General features: G+C 37.7%; 1 protein-coding gene across 1 annotated transcript in view; it reads left to right on the forward strand.

Annotated features, from left to right (window-relative positions):
• Positions 1 to 20,103, forward strand: part of LOC134546283 (mediator of RNA polymerase II transcription subunit 15-like) — a 121,649-nt gene that overhangs the window by 53,138 nt on the left and 48,408 nt on the right. Inside the window, exons 7-8 of the mRNA XM_063388991.1 lie at positions 9,509 to 9,814; positions 13,354 to 13,490. Coding sequence (XP_063245061.1) covers positions 9,509 to 9,814; positions 13,354 to 13,490 — 443 coding nt within the window. The remainder of the gene's footprint in view (positions 1 to 9,508; positions 9,815 to 13,353; positions 13,491 to 20,103) is intronic.

Consider the following 20,103-nt stretch of genomic DNA (forward strand, 5'->3'; position numbering starts at 1 on the left):
CTCGTTAATACGTGATGGTCGGGACCGAGATACTCACGGACTAGCGATTAAAAGCCCGGAAGGTCTTGTCAAGCTTCTCAGACACCGGCGTGCACCTGGGTTAAGGCCAAGGTCATGTGACGTAACATCTCCCGAGGCTTACTGCACCTTAGCAGCAGATGGATAAAAAATAGTAAACTCCCCATTATTCGTGTTAATTGGGACCCGCCGAAGCCCAGATAATTGAAATCCTGTATAAAAAAAAAACCGGATAATATGTTTACGGTAAGGGTCGGCCGTCTTCGAACTAGTGTCTCGCCTTAAAAAATACAGCACTGCATAGTCATTAGTTCACGGTCATTTACAACAGCCGAAGAGAGAAAGATAAGATCGTGCTGACCTTGCACACATAAATATTGGGTAGGCCCCCCCCCCCCCCCCCCCCCCTTTCGTACATCCGAATGCCAGCCAGACATGTCACTCGCCAGGCGCCTGCCGTGCGTTGACGGTGGAAACAAACGAAGGGAGACGGGAAGCAGAAGTCAGGACATCCCCCTCAAGTTTAAAGAGTAACAAATGTGACAGCTGAAAGGGGGGCTACACAAAGGGTCGGTACAAACAGCGTGGCAGAGTTTGGCGGCCCACGTGATGGCTTGCAGTGTTTGCCAGCCGATGTTCATTTTAAGCGCTGACAAATTTTACTTCTCTTTTTTTTCTGCTCTTTTAAATCGTCCCGGATTATCCGATTCTCGAATTAGTGCATCACGGATTAACGAGGTTCTACTGTATTGTACTTTTAATTCGCTATTATATAAAAAAATTATGAAGCATGTACTGATTTGGGAAACTTACTTTATATTCATGAACATGGATGCATTGTCGCTACATTGGCATTAAATAAGGCATAAATCACAGATGTATTCTCAGATATGCTAAAAAATAAAATAAAGCACATTTAGGATCTAGACTAGTAATATTAATCTTGTTTTTTTTTTTAATAACTTTACCGAGAAATCTGTTACTTAGTAATACAACAATAATGCCGACTTTCTTCATAAGTTACGGTCACACATGTAGTAATAATAATAAAATAATGAATGACAAAAATTAATACATTATACAATTATTATTTTAATCATGATTCAATTTTAAATATTCTGATACACATTCTATTTATGAATTTTTTAAGGACCAAGTTTGGTTTGTGTAGACTACCAACGTTAAAATATGTATTATCTGAGAATTCCACGATGGCCAACCAATGAATTTGTTACCCAATCATTTTGAGCAACACAAAAAATATCTAATATTAATTTAAAGAATTTTAATGGGTAAACTAGACAAAACACCCCATCGCTTTTAACTTCAGGCATATTAATCACTATGCTTTAGTGAGGCTTAATTTTAAAAGATGCACAACAATATTTCTTATGGCCTAAAACCATTGAAGCCAAGATGGCGCCTTTCAGTTTCCATTAAATATTTCAGGAAAGCGTTTATCTTCATTTGGGACTTTAAACAAATGTCAAGTTGGTAACTACAAAATATTGTTCCGTCGGATGTTGAATTTCGTTTTCTTATTTCCGCGGATACATGAATCACTGTACTCACAGATTATGCCTGAATGCCTTAAATCCACCAAGTCGGATTCTACAGCAATTGATGAAGTGACCAGATTCTTACGTGATCCTACAGTTAACCCAGAAATAAACATCCTCGAATACTGGAAAACTCAGTCTGCGTGTTCACCCAGGCTACATAAACTGTCCAAAAAATATTTGTGTTAACCACCAGCGACAGTGTTCTCTTAACGTTTGTTCAGCACTGCAGGAAACTTAGTGACCAAAAACGGAATCGTCTTGATCCAGACCGTGTCAGAATCCTTGTTTTTTTAAATAAAAATTTAAAGGGTTAAATAATTCTGCATAATGTTTAATTTTTTCTCTTAGCTTATATATTATTTTATAATTAACCCTTGAGATCTGGATTCGGATTCGAAAGGTGGATTCGAGGTACTGTTTGGGATACGAATTCGAGATTCGGATTCGGGAAAAATGGGATTCGACCCATCACTAGTTCTCCCTTTTAAACTTTATTTGATGTTCAGTAATCCAGCACAGTCATGTCCCGAATGTGCTTGATTTCAAAGTTTTCACTGTGATAGAACTTTTTGACGTGACAACGTCTAATAAATCGATGAACGCCGGCTGCACGCACGAAAAAGTGTCCCGTAATGAACATTGTCCCACTATGGATGTGTCCTGTTATGCTCATTGTACGCATGCGTGGCATCTCTCTTCCACTCGATTGGAACAACCATCGATTTGATTTTTCAATGATATTTTAGTCGTTTGAATTATTAATATTATGTAATTTAACGATCGTCCATCGATTTTCAGCACAATCGGTACGGTTATTTAAAAGTAATGTTGAATATTCAAATATGTTTTTAACGAACAATGGTGTTTTACAGTTACACATAATAATTCAAATTGCACCCGGGATCTTTTGGACAATGTTTTAAAAAATATTGTAAACACATTATAAATAAGTTTGGTGTATTTGGGATGCGTATTTGTTATAAAATCGTGTTATAAAAACGAATTAATATTATTCCCCTACCGTGAACAATTTTTATATATATATATATATATATATATATATATATATATATATATATATATATAAAAGTGATGCACCGATTATGCCGCCGGTTAATCGGCAACTGCGATTATTGACCCAATGCTGATTATTCGTAATCGGCGATTACCAGGTTAGGTTATAACCGATTGCCGTTTATTGTAAAATTTGTTGCTGAAACCCATACGACTTGAAAGAAAAGAAAATACATTTAAAGTTTAAACCTTAATAAGTTCTTGAATTGAAACTACAAACGGCTGAAATCTCTTAACGAATATGACCGTGGAAGGTAGGGAATGTCAACGTCTCGGCATGTATATAGATACACTCGCCTAATAATATTTGCTTGTTTCGTGAATTGTGCTCGTACATACATAACTGCCCCGTATTACTATTTACAGTATTTACCTCTTTCAATTCAATTACTTACTGTACAATTTATCCTGTTAAGTTAACGTCGTGAATGGTATTATTGTCACAATATTTACCATGGCCACAGCCAAATCTCACACATGTGATTTCTTCGCACAAAATATTTAGTTAAGAAAATAAATGCATTTTTAAAGCTGTCACAATTCACAATATGGCATATGTTACTTATATTAGTAAATGTAAGTCTGAAAAAAAAAAAAATTGGACATGGTATCGTAGAAACGATGCGCCTAATTTTCACTGCGTACCGTATGTTGGCCATGTTTGTTATGTATGATGTGAGGTTGGAACGGACAACACGCACAAATACACAATAGCGCAATCGGTTCACATTCCACTGCCGCTACATAATTCCCTTTCTCAAAGGATTGAGAAAAGTAGGCTCACGTGATGCTAATTAGTAATTAATAAACTGAAATGGTGATTATTTGGCATTTTTTTAAATTTAGTTCCTTTTAGTCATTAACGGGAGTTACTAAAATAAAATACCAAATTGCAACCATAATGTTTGCAGAAGTGACGATCAGAATTGAAGTTGGCAACACTGCAATAGTAAGTCATGAATATTGAATACTGCAGTTTTTTTTTCGTAGACAATGGCCATTAACGTAAACACATTGTAGTTTAGCTTTGTATTTTGATTGTTGATCAACATAATGACGTCTTCAAGATCGAAAAGTGACATATGAAAATTTTTCTCGGATTTAATAAGTGAATCTAAAGCAAAATGCTTAATATGTGGAACACTCATCTCACGAGGCAGTTGCGGGAACCGGAAGTCGTACACAACTACAAACATGTGGAACCACGCAAAAAAATTTCATTCCAGTGAAGTGATTTCAGCAAAAATAAATAAAAGTTGGGAAAGTGAAGTAGATGATCCTGATGTTACTCCTAGACCACCTGAAAAATGTGCACTGTCACAAACACTACCAGCCATGGTATCAAAAAAAATAAAGTACTTGCCCACTGATCCAAGAGCACAAGGAATGACTCGAGCTGTTGCAGAAATGATCTGTGTTGACATGCAGCCACTTGATATTGTCAACAACAAAGGGTTTAAGCTACTAATGGAGAAAGCAGTACCAAAGTATGAACTTCCTTCCAGGAAACATTTGAGTACTGTAGTTATACCATCTATGTTTGAAGATGTTAAACGACGAGTAAAAACAGAACGGCGTTCAAGTAGGAATATTTAGTAAAAGACTTTGTTTTTTATTTCAACATTACGCAAAAACTGATAATCGGTAATCGTAAACGGTAATTGAAATTATTAGTGTAATAATCGGTAATCGTAATCGACAAAGTATAATCGGTGCATCACTATATATATATAAATAAACATCTGAAACTATTATTTCAAATATGGCCTCGTGGCCATGCGGTTAGCATTGCTGACTACCAATCCAAAGGTTTACGGATCGAATCCCCGCCGCCGCTGTACTTTCATTTTTGTACTTGTAAAAATAAATACGGCACATGCGACACTACAAAAGTAATAAACATATTTGAATTAATAAGTGCAAAAAAAAGTAAATTTATCAATTAAATTGTAGATTTCATTTCACTCCTTTGTATCCATACAAAATAGTGATAATTCAATAAAAATGATTCAATTTTATTCATAAAAGTATGCAGAGGTAGATTTTATCATACAAAAGATAGAAAAATTAAAAAAAAAATTACTTCCTCAAAGAATAACATATTTTTAACGAACAATGGCGTTTTACAGTTACACATAATAATTCAAATTACACCCGGGATCTTTTGCACAATATTTTAAAAAAAATTGTAACACATTATAAATTAGTTTGGTGTATTTGGGATGCATATTTGTTATTAAATTGTGTTATAAAAACGAAATAATATTATTCCCCTACCGTGCTGCTATCTACGGTGACGGACGCGAACCGAATGAAACGCGATATCTATCTGCTATCGCGGGAACCAGGCACGGCGAGTGCAGTAATAATAGGTTATGTTACAATTGACTAAAGAATTATGGTGATTCATATAATTTTTGATAGATAATTGATTACAGTTTATTTATATGAAAACTTGTTCATTATTATATTTAAACTTTATAGCTAAACACCAGTTTTTAAAATTAATTACAAGTCATCTAGACGTGAACTGTTTCGTCGACTGTTTATAAAGTGAAGTGAAATGTTAATGTGGTTTTCATTGCTTATTACAACAACAATTTCGGCAATAAAGGTTAATTATTCTTGCATTTTAAAAATCTGATTACTAGTACAGACTTGCCAACTTGTACGATTTTCCCGTACAATGTACGGAAAATGATTTACTTGTACGGTTTACGGGGACGTATGGAAATCTTGCGGATTTTTTGCATTTTGTAGTGTATGTTGGTGAAAAGTGAAACGTTAGTTGCTCGCGCTCATGTGTCATGTTTAGGCTTACTGGCAATTTTTTTTTTTGTGATTTACTGTTAGTCACGCCGTACCCTTTTCGCCGCCAACCAATACAAATATTTTCACAAATAGAAAATATACTGGTAAGTTTTGGATAATTAACGTACTACGAATACGTTTGTGTGGCCGTCTTTTGTTTAGATAGCTGTATGCAGCGACAGTTGCGCGTGCACAGGTCAGTGTAAACAACATGGCGTCTCGCAGCGCGTGCCTTTGTTGATCGTTAAGGTTTTATATGGATATTTTCTTTGCCAACTCATGTAGAAAGTTCTTTTGTGCAGTGGATCTAAATCTGGTTTACATTTTTGTGCTCACACTTTCGCTCTCCGCCCGCGAAGATTTAATTTCCTTCATGTAATAATATTGTTGATAGTTGACGCTTCAGGTGGAAAATGCCTCCAAAGTTGAAAAAACAGTATATGCAAGTTTTCCTTGACGTTTACGCGAAAGATTTTCCGTGTATGATTAAATATGGAAAAGGAATAAACTTCGCGTTTTGTTCGATTTGTAGATGTGACATAAATATCGGACATGGTGGCAGAAGTGATATAAATGCTCACTTAAAATGTGCAAAACATGTTTCGAATATTATGAGTAAGGAGACGAGTTGAAAATTTCTTGACTACTTTGCTAGGAATGAAAAATCTGACAGTGCTGTGATAAATGCTGAATGTCTTTTCACAAGTTTTCTTGTGGAACATAACATTCCGTTAAGTGTTTCTGACCATGCCGGCCCACTCTTTAGGAAAATGTTCCCAAATTCAGAGACCGCCAAGAGATACGGTTGTGGTAGAACTAAGTCGACAGCTATTTTGCAAGAAATGGCTGCATCTGCCACCGAGGATATTATTTCTTTGTTGCAGTCTGTACCATTTTCGATAGCAACAGACGGCAGTAATGATTCAAATTCTAAATTAAATCCTTTGGTAATTACATTTTACGATGAACATTTGAAGTCTGTAGTGTCCAAATTGCTTTCGTTGCCAGTTTTAAAGGGGGATGCCACTGGCCGAAATATTGGCAACCTAGTAATTTCAGAATTGGAACATTTGAATGTCCCTTTAACACACTTACTTGCATTTTCTGCAGATAATGCTCCAGTTATGCTGGGAAGCAAAAATGGTGCAGCTTCTGTGTTAAGGGAAAAACAAGAAGCGCTTATTGTAGTTGGGTGTCCCTGTCATCTGATTAATTTGGCAGCGGAGAAGGCAGCTGCTGGCCTCCCTTGTAATGTCCATGACATTTTGATAGATGTCTACTACTATCTTGAAAAAAGTTCAAAAAGAAAAGAAAAACTGCAGAAATTTCAGACGTTGCATAACAAAGAAGCACGAAAGATTCTTAAACACGTGTGCACTAGGTGGTTGTCTCTTGGAAAAGGTCTTCTTCGTTTTGTGGATCAGTGGGATCCTTTATTAAGTGTTTTTAAAGATGAGGTTACTGTTCAGAAGAGTGATTCATCTCTTCAAACATATAAAATTCCTAAACAAAGTACTAGTGCTGCACCCAAAATCCCCACATCTTCAACACAAGTTTCGCCATTTCTAGTTGCCACTTCCAGCAAAACAGTAGGTCTATGCAGTTCTGATGTAAGGAAGCCTGATAATGAGAAGGAAATTAAGTCCAAACAACTGAAGTTTCAAGATCAAAATCTGGCCTGTGTGCAAAAAAACGTGAAACACAAGACATTTCGACTTCATTTGGAAAGAAAAGAAAGTTGGATTCAGACAAGGAAAGTTTGACTCATTCTTCACCAGGTAATGCTAAGCAGAGCTTAAAAAATATAAATTCAAATATCACAAGGGAAGAAAAAATATTTATGTTTTTATCCTCACCATTGAACAAAGCCATATGTTATTTTTTGCTTCATGTGACACCTTCTTTTGATAAAGTAAATGTCATTTTGCAGTCAGCGACTCCTCAAATACATGTTGTCAGGAAATTACTTTGTGGACTTCTTCAGGAACTCTTATCCAAATTTGTCAAACCAGTAGCAATCAAGAACAAACAATTTCATGAAGTGAAGTATCACTTGCCTGGAAACCAGCTAGAAAATTCAGAAATAGTAGTTGGTTGTCAAACTTCAAGGGTTGTTGACATGTTGAGTGAAGCTGACAAAATTGTTTTTTCACTTCAGTTAAAAAGTATTTGATAATTGCCTGTGACTATATGTTACATAAGTTTCCTCTAAACGAAGAAGTGTTGCAAAAAGCAGAAGTTGTAGATGTTGACAGGATTGAAAGGGCTTCATTTTCTGACATAAAATTTTTCCTGGAAAAAATTTCCTTTATATTGCCTGTAAAAGAAAATGAGAGTAAAGACTGTGCAGTTGACGAGCTACAAAAACAATTTATTTCACTTCAGCTAGAAGATGGGTGCTGATGGACTGCCAAAATATGACAGATTAGCAAAAGTAATGCTATCAGTGTTGAGTGTTCCTCACAGCAATGCTGAGTGTGAGCGGGTATTCAGTCTCGTGACCAAGAACAGAACTAAGTTCAGACCTCAGCTTTCAGACAAATCTCTAGAAAGTTTGCTGGTTATGAAATGCAACAAATCAGGTGTTTGTTATGAACAGAAATTTTCTGATGACTTTTTACAGAAAGCGAAGAAAGCTACTGCAGCTTCTCTGAAGAAGCAGTGATTTTATCCAGTTTTTTAAAGTGGTATTGTGAGTGTGTGCTACTTTTATGGACTGTTAGGAAATTTAAAACTCTAAATATGTGTTTAAAATTGTTTGACTTTAACTAAGAATCCACTTAATATTCAACCAAACACCATTGTAAGTTTTAACTCTTCTGGGAAATTAAGGTGAGTGTTACTTGAGTTGTATATATTAGTATGTTTAAGTTTTAACTTGTCACAGTTCCTCTTTTTTTTTTCTTCCAGAATATTTATTTATTTGAATGCACATATTTTGTATGCCATTAAAGACGGTGCTCAACAGGTCATGATGCCATAAAAGTTTTGATAACATCTCTATAAGGACATTAGTTTTTACAGATACTTGTTCCAAAACTCCCGCGAGCATTTTACGCACTTTTTAAACATTTTTGCTTATTGTACTATTTGAGAATTTTAAAAGTTGGCAAGTCTGCTAGTATAATTTCAAGTATTTATTCTTTTATTATTAAAAAAAAGTAGCATCTGTCTGCGAGTGCAGTAATAATAGGTTATGTTAGATATTTGATTATAGTTTATTTATATGAAAACTTGTTCATAATTATATTTAAACATTATAGCTAAACACCAGTTTTTAAAATTAATTACAAGTCATCTAACGTGAACTGTTTCGTCGACTGTTTATAAAGTGAAGTGAAAAAATGTGGTTTTCATTGCTTATTAGAACAAGAATTTCGGCAATAAAGGTTAATTATTCTTGCATTTTAAAAATCTGATTACTAGTATAATTTCAACTATTTATTCTTTTATTATTAAAATAAAAATGATTCAATTTTATTCATAAAATTATGCAATCATTTCATCAATGTTTTGTTATGACGTCACGTTAAGCTATCGTCCGTAAACCGACTTTACAGACAACCAATTTTTTAAAATTAATTCTAATTGTATTAAAAATTTTGTCTGAAAATATACTGATAAAATATTACTATTCTGCAAAAATTCTTGTAGGCCATATTTATGGAAATTGTGTTTACCTTTCATTATTGTATTCACAGAAATTTATAAATATAAATTTTGACCTTTGAAAAGTTTTCTTAATGTTAAATGCTATTATTTTGTGATTTTATGTAGGGTTTGGTTAGGTTTACACTGTTGTGTATTTTAAAATTTAATTACCACTTTTTCTTCTTCTTTTTTTATGTTCCTAAAAAATTATATACTTTCCAAAATCCTGTGAACAATTTACATTAAGAAGTAAACATTGGCATATACCCTAATTTTTTTTTACCCTTTTTTGATGCCATGTTCTTATTTAAACAATCTTGAGTAAAGTTGGGGAAATATAAATTTTATGATAATTGTTAAGCTCCAGTTGGAGACGTTACATTATTTTTTAGGTCAGTTCCATGGTGCAAATGCAAGGCCAGATGCAAGGTCAGATGCAGGGTGGCCAAATGAGATTGCAAATGGCCGGGCAAATCCCCAACCAGATGTTGGGGGCAATGGGTGGCCAGATGCCGGTGCAGATGCCCGGACAGATGCCCGGACAGATGCCCGGACAGATGCCCGGACAGATGCCCGGTCAGATGCCCGGCCAGATGCCCGGTCAGATGCCCGGCCAGATGCCTGGACAGATTCCAGGCCAGATGCCAGGGCAGATGGGACAGATGCCCCATATGGGACAGATGCAGGCCCAGAGGAAGGTAAGCACTTTTACGACATTGGCAGTTATTTCTTTTCGATGGTATAACTCCTATTTTACAAGTCCTTGTTTTCAGTATTGAAGATTTACAGCTAACTTTTTGGGAACCATTAAACTATTAAAAAAAAGTAAAATATATTAATTTAAACAATTTCTAAGACATCCTAGAAAAAATGGCAATCAAAATGTATTTAGTTTATATTAATTTTTCCTATTATAATATAAACAAGAATGTAAAAAAATTTAATAAACAAAGTAAGTAAAAATATAGTGAAATATTAGGATTCTGAACTATGTACTTTGCATATTGATTTTTTCCATTTAAAAAAACAAAACAAAGTATTGTATCAATAAGACATTCACAAGAGGAAAATTTAAATTTGAGTCCATGTCAGAACATTTAAACCACACAATCAAGCTATTATTATTTTCCCATGTCTAAACAGGTTATGTATATTTAGTAGTTCCAATAACATAATTTCTGTTTTTGATTCAGAAAATATTATATATTCACAGTTTGAACATTTTGAACTAGTTTTATGCATGATACTAGTCAAATACCTATTGTGCTGCCAATAGTGGTTTTTCGGCACAGTTTTTAAATTTTAATTTTAAATTATCATCTTAACAGTAATTTTATAGCTTGAATTTAAACTTGTTCCGCTCGCTGTACCCTCCCCTTTAATCTTTGTTCGGCTGTTTCCTCGAGTTGTTTCCAGCACAGTATCTGAGATTTTGCAGACCCTTTGCGAGACCAGCATCCTGCCTCATCTTCTCCCCGCCTCATTGCACGCCTGGCTACTGAAATTCTCCCTGCTATTGTGACCAGGACTGCTTGTCCCTGCAGCTTCCCAGGCCAGCTTGTTTCTCAGAGCTCTCCCGAGGTGAGCACTTCCGGTCAGGCTCCCGAGTCTTTTACCTAACACCCCCGGCACGTCTCCAGGCTCAGTAGAGCTCTTTTCTCACTGCCCCTGCAAATTTACACCTCCCGCCCCCTCCCTCCATTCCACGAATCACCGCCCAGAGCATTGACCGGCGCTTAACCCCGGCGAGCGACTGCCTTTCTCAAGGACTGGCCACTGATGTTCGAATGTACCGCCTCTGACCTCTAGTGGCGGAGTGGTCAACTACTTACTCTGGGTGTTTTGAGTTCTTGCTCGACATGCCTGCCCTCTAGCGACCCACGCAACAAACGTTCTCCTGTCTCTCTCTTCCGAGCCACCAGAGCGCTCCTCCAGTCTCCTCCATAAGCCCCTTGCTTTTGAAGTAGTCTCGTTCGAGATGTGCCAGTTGTCTTTGTCTCTGTTTCGGCCTCTCCTCAGTAGATAGCGCTGTGATCAGGCACCAACAGCAGCACCGAGCTATCGAAGTCAGTCTTTCTCAACCCCTCCCTCGGAAATCTTAGAAACTTTTCGGCCCTGAAGTCGAAGTATCCTCTCTTTCTTTCAAAGCAAAACGCTGAATTTAATTGAGCGACACAGGTGCCATACCAGGGACTTCTTGGCGCTACTTCCGACTGACTGCATTGTTCTCGGCCAGCTCTCAGCTAGATTCTACTTCACTACTTCAACTAAGATTAGTCGCCTCGTCAAGGGATTTTTTTCGCAAATCTCGTTTTAAAAGTTATCTTTTTGTAATAAGTCAGTTAGTCTTTATAGTTCATAGTTTGTTAATTATTTAATTATGAGTGCTTTGGCGTCCACTTCGCTAGTTTCACGCCGAGTTTCATGGACACCTCGGCAAGACACCTCCTTATTCAAGGAGTAACACCCTGTTTTGGGTCCAAGATCCGGAGCCAAGATTACAGCCAAATGGTCTTCCTGGCACCATAAGAAATAACCACTCCAAACCCACAAGCTACAGACTTTCAACTTCCAAATTCTCCACGATGACTCAGAACCCCTTATTTATTCCGTGATATCCACAACAGATCATTACTGCAAGAATTATGATATCAGCAAGTCAAGCAAATTTAAATACCACCACATTTTTATAATTACTTATCTAAGAAACAAAAGAGTGTCTAAATTCTATATATATGTTAACATATTGTATTACTTTTTATTTTTAATTAGGTTTTAATGTATTTGTGTAATCATTTTCGTGCTGGCCCTATTATAAATTTAACTCTTTCATAAACTTAACTCATTATAATTATTATTATTAAGTTAACCTATTATAAATTTAACTTATTAAAGTTATTATAAAGTTTACTTATTATTATCAAAATGAAAAATGATGTTTATTTCCTTTTGTAACAATTCAGACATATGGAGTAAAATAAATCGAAGCACGCCTGTGAACAAAACTGCATTTTTAATTTATTAATATAAAGTTACCGATCCACAGTCTCCACTATGTTTTTTAGGGAGGCATTATCTTTTTCTTTGTTTGGCCTTTAGTGTCGCCTCTGGGGTTTCAATGTTTTATTAATCTGTTTCTTTTTTATATCCTAGCCACTTCCAAGGTAAATTATAATTTTAATTTTTGTTACTAAATATGGCCATAACAAGCGGTAAATTATAATTATTTTCTTGACTTAATATTAGACACCAAAGGCCATTACACTATATATGACATTCATAAAAATTTAAACACCAAATATTAGATTTTTGGATAACAAAACTGGTCAAAATATAAAACCATAAAATCTTGGCAATTGCATAAAAGGAAAAAATCATTTCATAAAAGGATATAATATTTAACTGTATTTTTATTTATATGTATTAATTTCTCTTGAATTTAGTAACATTACAGAAGAATAGAAATTGTTTTCACTGTCATTGGTTTAGAATATTTATGGACACATTTTTAGAGTTTAACCATTAATTAGTGAAGCGATTGATTAACATAATTAAGCTTGGTATGTACATGTTATTACACAAAGATGAACCCTCTTAACCCAATTTGTCTATTATTATAATGATATTTACTTGTTAATATAAATAAAATCTTGTCTCCAAGTATTAAAAAAAATAAATCCGAAATTTATCATCATGTAGCATTTTATGAAGTATTTAATTTTTTTAATAAAATAAAGTGAACAAACATTAAAAAGCTTAGTATTCTGGGATTAATACCAGTTATAAACCCTGGAAAATAATGTGTTCAACATATACTTTTCTACAGTGTTTTGAGATTTAATGTTAAATAGATTTTAATAGAAATCCAGAGTTAATGGCATAGTGTACCAATCTATTCCTGGCAACCATCTCAGTTAACGTTTTTTTAAAATTTTTCAATTTGGTACCAGTAAACATCGCATTTTTTACTGAATGATGATATTTTGGTCCCAAATATTAATTTTTCTATTAAGAAATATTCAAGTATATATACATGTTCAAAAAATTAAACCTTTGTTATATTTATGTTACATCTTTAATAAGGATTTGTAAGCCTAGAATTTTTAAGTTTGCACTGAACTCAAATTACGTACTGTTTTCTTAGAATGCATAATAGTAATGCAGCCTGTGTTATTTTTTGAAACCTTCCTCACAGTTACCATAAGTAATTTGCTGCAATGTTAACACACTATCTTAGGGGAACGAAGGCCTGATGATGGGAGCACAAAACGCAGGGTTCGCTGTCCAGAGGAATGTGGCCCCGGGTCAGTTCTTCCGCCAGACTCCGTCCCCCACGGCGCCGTCTCCCGTTGGCTTGGGTACCGCTCCACCAAGGTGAGAGCTGATAAAGCCTGACCTGATCACTTCCATGCTTTTGTTAGTGCTATTAACACTGACAAAAATAATTTAAGCATGAGCGATTTCTTCCTCAATATCACTATTCAATGTTGTGGGTTACCGACTCTAATGATGTCGCTGTTGACAAGACGTAGTTAAATAAAAATACAGAGTTTGATTGGGGTCACATTGTAAGTTTTCGTTGAGGTTGACCCGGAGGTCATTCATTGCAAAACGCAAGTATATGGAGCACCCAGATCTCACATTGTCTGCCAAGCATCACACAATCCTTATGATAAGGAGACAAGGGAGTATTGTAGATTCGTTTGGTGGCAATTTAGGTAGCAAATACATATGTATATGTACTTTTACACTGAGTTTATGTTAGACTGTAGTTATTTATTTATGTCCCTCTATGACAGTGAGCCAATGAAAAAAGCAAATCACTTAAATCCCTCTAAATTAAACACAAGCTTACCCTGAAATAAATCTTAACCAATGGAGAAGCAAATGCAAGTATAGTACGCAAAAGACTTGAATTTTCAACCACCTTGTGATAGTGCGCTATGAATTAGCTATTTACTTTCGCTGGACTTAAGGTAGTCACTGTTGGTGCTGTGGAGAGGGGCAAATCCTGTCCATTGTTATAGAAAGATTCACCGTGGAATCATGGTGATTGGGAGTCATAGAGTATGACTTAATTTGATTAATAGTGGTGATTTGTTGCGCTGGCAGGACTGTGGTACATCTGTGACATTGTCTTTCTCGTCACCCCTCACGTTATGTGGTAGCCTCTTGGTACAGTCTTTCGACAAAACACTTGTCCACACAAGGCAAATGTGTCGATGAATTGCCTAAACCATGTTAAGTACTACGTATTGTAAGGAAGTTAGGCACTGACCTACCCTAACATTGATTCTTTAGCGTGGGGTTTTGAGAAGTTAAAAAAATATTTATTCTTGTGTTATGTTTTGTATGGAAATATTTGTCTCTGCATTCCTTAAATGTTTTCTATAACTCCTTTGTTTCTGTCTGTGATTTCTGGCAGAGATGATTTATAAATTTAAATTTAAGCCGGGTTTTGGGAAGAAGGAGTTAGGAAGGGCCGTCCAGCTGGCGCCAAGAGGTGTTTGAAAGTGTTGTGGCGTGACCTAGTTAGCTGTGATTGGCCAAGTGACGTTACACTTTATTTGAGACAAAATCGCTGTATGCTGCCGCCATATTGTGCCGGAATTATTTCTTTATAGGTTGCCAGAAGTTATTGTAAGTTGTTAAATAATGGTAAAGTAAATGAATTTTTGGTTTAAAATCTTGTATCTTTTTTTGTTAAACTTATGTTACTTTGAAGTGTATATTGGCTATATATGGTTGAAGTAAGTGCAAATATTGACTGCGGAAGGATATGGAACTTTGTCTTTGGAGGGAGGGAGAGGCTTGTAACAGTGTTTTTTGGAAGGAGCTGTGAAACATGTGGTGAAAATAAACTTTTTCTTTGGTAGTTGGGCATTATTAATTTATTACTGGAGAGTGACCCACTACATATTTTGGCGCCCGAACAGGGACCCGACGAAGTTGAGTACTTGGGTAAACAATAGACAGTGTTGAGTGAAAAAAAAAAAGGGACAAAAGGAGTTGTTTGTGAAAAGGTCGGCGTCGGCGTGGCAAATGCAGCGGAAACAAAGGGCGGTGTAATCACCTTGGGAACGTGACTGGAGGTCTACAAAGTGCAGAATAACGAATGCGGCGTAAATAGTCACTCGCGGTGTAATCACGGGAGGAAGTGTGATTCTACGTGTGAAGCCCACGTGGTACAGTGGCAGAGGTGACAACGTGGTACAGCGGCAGAGGCGACCACGTGTCTACAGCGGCAGAGGCGACCACGTGTCTACAGTGGCAGAGGCGACAGCGTGGGACAGCTCGGCAGAGGACAACGGCCTAGGACACTCCGTGGACGACATGGCGGCATTCGCAGCAGTCACCAGGGAACCCGTCAATTAAGGTCGGAGATACACCATCACACTCCCCTACATACACAGTATCAGAAGAGTATTTTGACTCGTCGGTTTGTGTTAATAGCCTATTGACGGTGTTATATTTTTCTTTGTGAAGTAGTAGTGCACTTTTGTTATGTAGGGTCTTTGTAAAAAAAAAAAGGCATAAAAACGTGCAAAACAGGATAAGGTGCAGTGGTGTAAGTTGGAACTGTATTCTTTAATCATTGATTAGCTGTACACGTGCGAGATCCTGTTTAGTGGAAGGGAAAATGTTTGTTTTTTGTTTGTCTATTTAGAGTAACTGGTGTATGAGTAAATAATATCTTGTCTTTGAACATGGCGCCAGTAAATACGTGTTCAACCGGGGCACTAGCCAGTAGCGCAACAGGCACTAGTTTGGAGGACCTGCCACTAGTAAGTGTTGGGGTGCTCGATCAGCAAGGGGAAATAGTAGATCAAGGGGAGGAACAATCTGTCGGGGACATATTCACAACACCTCCGCCAGCAGGGGAGAGTAACCAGGATCTAGCGTCACTAATTAAAGAAATGTTTGCAGTACACAATCAAAAGTTGGAAAATTTCAAAGCAGAGATCAGGGGGGATTTTGCAGAGTTTCGCTCGAGGCAGGAGGTTTTGGAAGAGCGGTATGCTGGTCGTTTAGCAGAAGCGGAAAACCAAGTTTCCAGTCTAGTGCAGGAACAGGTGGCCATTAGGGAGCAAATAGCCAAAGTGGAGGAGGAAGTAAACACTCACCAACTTGATGTCAAAAACATAGAACATCAGCTGACATCCCTAGAGGGAATGATGGCCAGCAGCCGAGGGGAATTTTTGCTCGTTAATCAAGAGCTAGAGACGGCCAAAGAAAAACTATTGAGTGAAAGTAGGTTGCGGGAAGAAGCCATGGCACAAACTCGCCATGAGATGAACCAGTGGGGGCGAAAGATAGACGGGAACGAAACCAAGATAGGGAACCTCAGTCAAAAGTTAGCTACGTTAGAGGGTTAACTTAGCGCTGGGGGGTGCAATGGAAACGGTATGTGTCGAAATAGGCATCTCACACAGCCATATCAGGACCGAGACATCCCTAAATTTTCGGGGCAGGATAGGGTACACCCAAAGAAGCATCTTGGCAAACTACATGAATTTTTGGCAGTTTATGGGTGCTCGGAAGATGAAAAACTTTTTGTGGCAAAGAGATCCATTGTGGGGACAGGGGAGAATTGGTTGAGGCTGAGTGAAAACCGCATTACCACGTTCAGAGAATTCGAAAAAGAATTTACAAGTGAATACTGGGTAAAAAGGGTGCAAGGGATAGACCGAGCGATTCTGTATCAGGGGAGATGCGTGGCAGGGCAGCTAGAGGCCCATCTTAGCAATGTAGTTGAGCGTAGTAGGTATTACGATACGGCGTTCAGTGAGGAGGAGATAGTTACTCTCGTGTATTCACAAACACCTGAACATGTACAAGAGGCACTGGTAGGAAAGGATGTATCCACTGTTGAGCAGCTGCGCAAGGTACTTAAGGAGTTAGACCGTATCAATGCTTGGAGAGAGCCACGAGGTGCGTCTGGACAACCACAGAGTCTGGGGGTCGATAATTTTTGCTATGGCAAAGCAAGTGGGGGGTATCAGAGCCAAGGTGGGTATTTTCAGGAAAAGACCAGCAGCAGTAACCAGGACTCCAATAACAGCCACTGGGGATCCAGGCCATGGAAGGGAGGAGGATCTGGTAATGGGAGGGGGCAAGGTAGCTGGAGATACGGGAAGAATGGTAGTGGGCCAGCAGATGGGGATGATAGAAAAGCGGGTGCAGGACAGGGAGAGAGGGGTGAGAAAGAAGGTAAGATCAGGGTGGCCACTCACCGGGAAAACCGGGAAAACCGGGATTTATCAGGGAAATCACGTTGATCGGGAATTGTCAGGGAATTTTTTTAATAACCGGGAATTTTTTGTGTCATGTATATTTCCCTGCAAACCATTACGGATTTTCCGTAATTATTACGGATTTAACACAATATTACGGAACATCGCTGGTTTATTTCGGAAACGAGGCTTTGTGCTGCTGGGTAACGGAAAAAAATTCCGTTTCTGGTGTTTTTGTTTCGTGAACGCAGTTCGAATACATCACGTGGTTGCGCAGATAACGGAACTGATAAATGTGCGCATGTACTGTCGAAATAAGTAGATTAATTGTTGTGTTTTGTAATAGAAATGGTACGGTATTACGTCCGTTGTACGATACAACTAGTACATATTCTCGGACTTTTCGTCTGTTAGCTACTTACATCACAATAATGTTTGTACGGTACTTTGGCTAACCTGTCTTGTGTTATTTACTTTCTTGAAAGCCATTTTTTTCATCAAATTGTTTTTGTCGTGTGTACAGACGTGAAACCTTTTTATGTTGTTCGATAGTGTTGTGTTCTTCAGTGCCGGTTGTAGAAATGAAGCGTGTGACAGAACAACGTGTATCTGGGTCAAAAAAAAAAAAAGAACGTTACTCTTCAGAACTTTCGACCAAACTATATAAAAGAATGGCCATGCTTGTCATCTTCAAATGTTTTGGAACGCCACGCTTTTTGTAATGTATGCACGTGTGACTTTTCGACTGCGCATGGTGGAAGGGATGACTGAGGATGGCATATTGAATCAAAGAAACATGCAGAACATTTTAAAGCCGTGACGAGCAATAAATCTATATCGTCGTTTTTCGCTACATCTGAAGAAACGAAAGTAACAAACGCAGAGTTATTGTTTACAAGTTTTTTGGTAGAACACAATTTACCGATAGCAGTAGCCGACCATTCGGGTAATTTGTATAGAGCTATGTTTCCGGACTCAAAAATTGCACAGAAATACAGCTGTGCGAGAGCAAAAACATCTGCCTTAGTGGAGTATATGGCTGGTGAAACTAAATTGAAACTGTTGAATCTTTATTAAGTGGACCATTTGCTTTAGCTACAGATGGGAGTACTGATTGTAATGCAGTGAAGATTTATCCATTAGTTGTTTCACAACTAGAAATGTTACACTTCAAAAATGAACTAAAGAACAGTTATCAAAAGTTGTGTGAAAAAATGTTTGAGCACTCGCCACTGAAATACCCCATTACATAAAATAAAACACAGACTGCATATCATTGAACGGGACGCTATAATGTAAAGTGACATATTTAAAATGTATTTGTTATTTAACAAACTTCCGTATGTATTTAATGAAGAAAATACAGCAGGGTGCTAAAATATGAGTAATCTCTTTCTATAATATATTTTTTCATCAAAAGTATGTTTTTTTTTTTGTAATTGTAAATATCAGGGAAATTTTGAATTTTTAATCAGGGAAATCAGGGAAAAATCAGGGAATATTTTTGGTGACTGTGAGTGGCCACCATGTAAGATAGATGAGAGAGGAGGCAGCAGCGACCACCGTTCTAATGCCCAATCGGGAAACGAAGTGGATCGTCGAGCCTAGGCAGTCAGGCTAGGGCGATCGAATCTGTTGAAGGGCCGGTAGGTGGGTGTAGGCCTATTCACATGGCTGCTGCAATCTTCACTGATGATAGAGAATTTTTATTGTCTGAAGGAGCCCAGAAACCAAATAAAGTATGTGTGCCTGAACTAATGTGTAAGTTAGGGGACCAGGAGGTGGCAGTCCTTTTTGATTCAGGATCGGAAGTCAGTGGGATTTCCGAACAGTTCCTAGCAGAGCTAAACAAGCAGGGATTCACGTATCCCATACTGCCCGTACCTCAGCTGACGATAATTGGGGCCACCAGGGGTAAAAGCAGAAAGGTAAACAAATAAATCTTTTTGGATTTTCAGTTAGGGAGAGAGACCTACCGTGCAAATTGTCTGGTTATACCCAGATTAACCAAGGAGGTGATACTTGGCATTGACTTCATGCATAGTCACAACATAGTTGTTGATTTTGTTCAGGCTAGGATTTTCATTAAAGGAGACCCTTATGCTATGGTGAGGAGTGACAATTGGTTGGACCGGAGTCCGGGGGTATTGAGGGTACAGTGTGTGGAGGATTGGAAGGAGGGTAAATTGGAGGAAGAACTAGGCGAAATGTTAGAAAAGGACCCACAACAAATTCAAAGGGTCACCGCTACATCTTGGGAGGAGGAGGTGAAGCATATGCTAGAGCGATGTTTGGTGGGAAGTGAGGAGGAAAGGATGCAGTTGAAGGGACTGTTGCTTGAATTTAAAGATGTTTTTCGGGGAGAACCTGGGCTGACTACCAAGTATGTGACCAGAATACCCATGAAAGACGACACGCCATTCAGAGGTAGGAGCTACCCGATCCCTTGGGCATGTAAGGATGAGGTTGAGAACCAAATTAGGCAGATGGAAGCTAGCGGCAATAATCGAGAGAGGGAACAGTCCTTTTATAAACCCCTTGGTGTGTGCTAGAAAGAAATATGGGAGGGTGAGGCTATGTGTAGATTCAAGGGCATTAAAAGGCAGAATTGTTCCCGATAGGCAGAGTCCAGTGGAGCCCAGCCAATTGTTCACTGCGTTCTATGGATGTAGATACATCAGCACGACTGATTTTGTAAATGGGTACTGGCAGGTGCCACTGCATGTCAACGATAGAAAATACACAGCTTTTCT

Source organism: Bacillus rossius, chromosome 1 (genome assembly GCF_032445375.1).
Source record: "Bacillus rossius redtenbacheri isolate Brsri chromosome 1, Brsri_v3, whole genome shotgun sequence".
NCBI lineage: Eukaryota > Metazoa > Arthropoda > Insecta > Phasmatodea > Bacillidae > Bacillus > Bacillus rossius.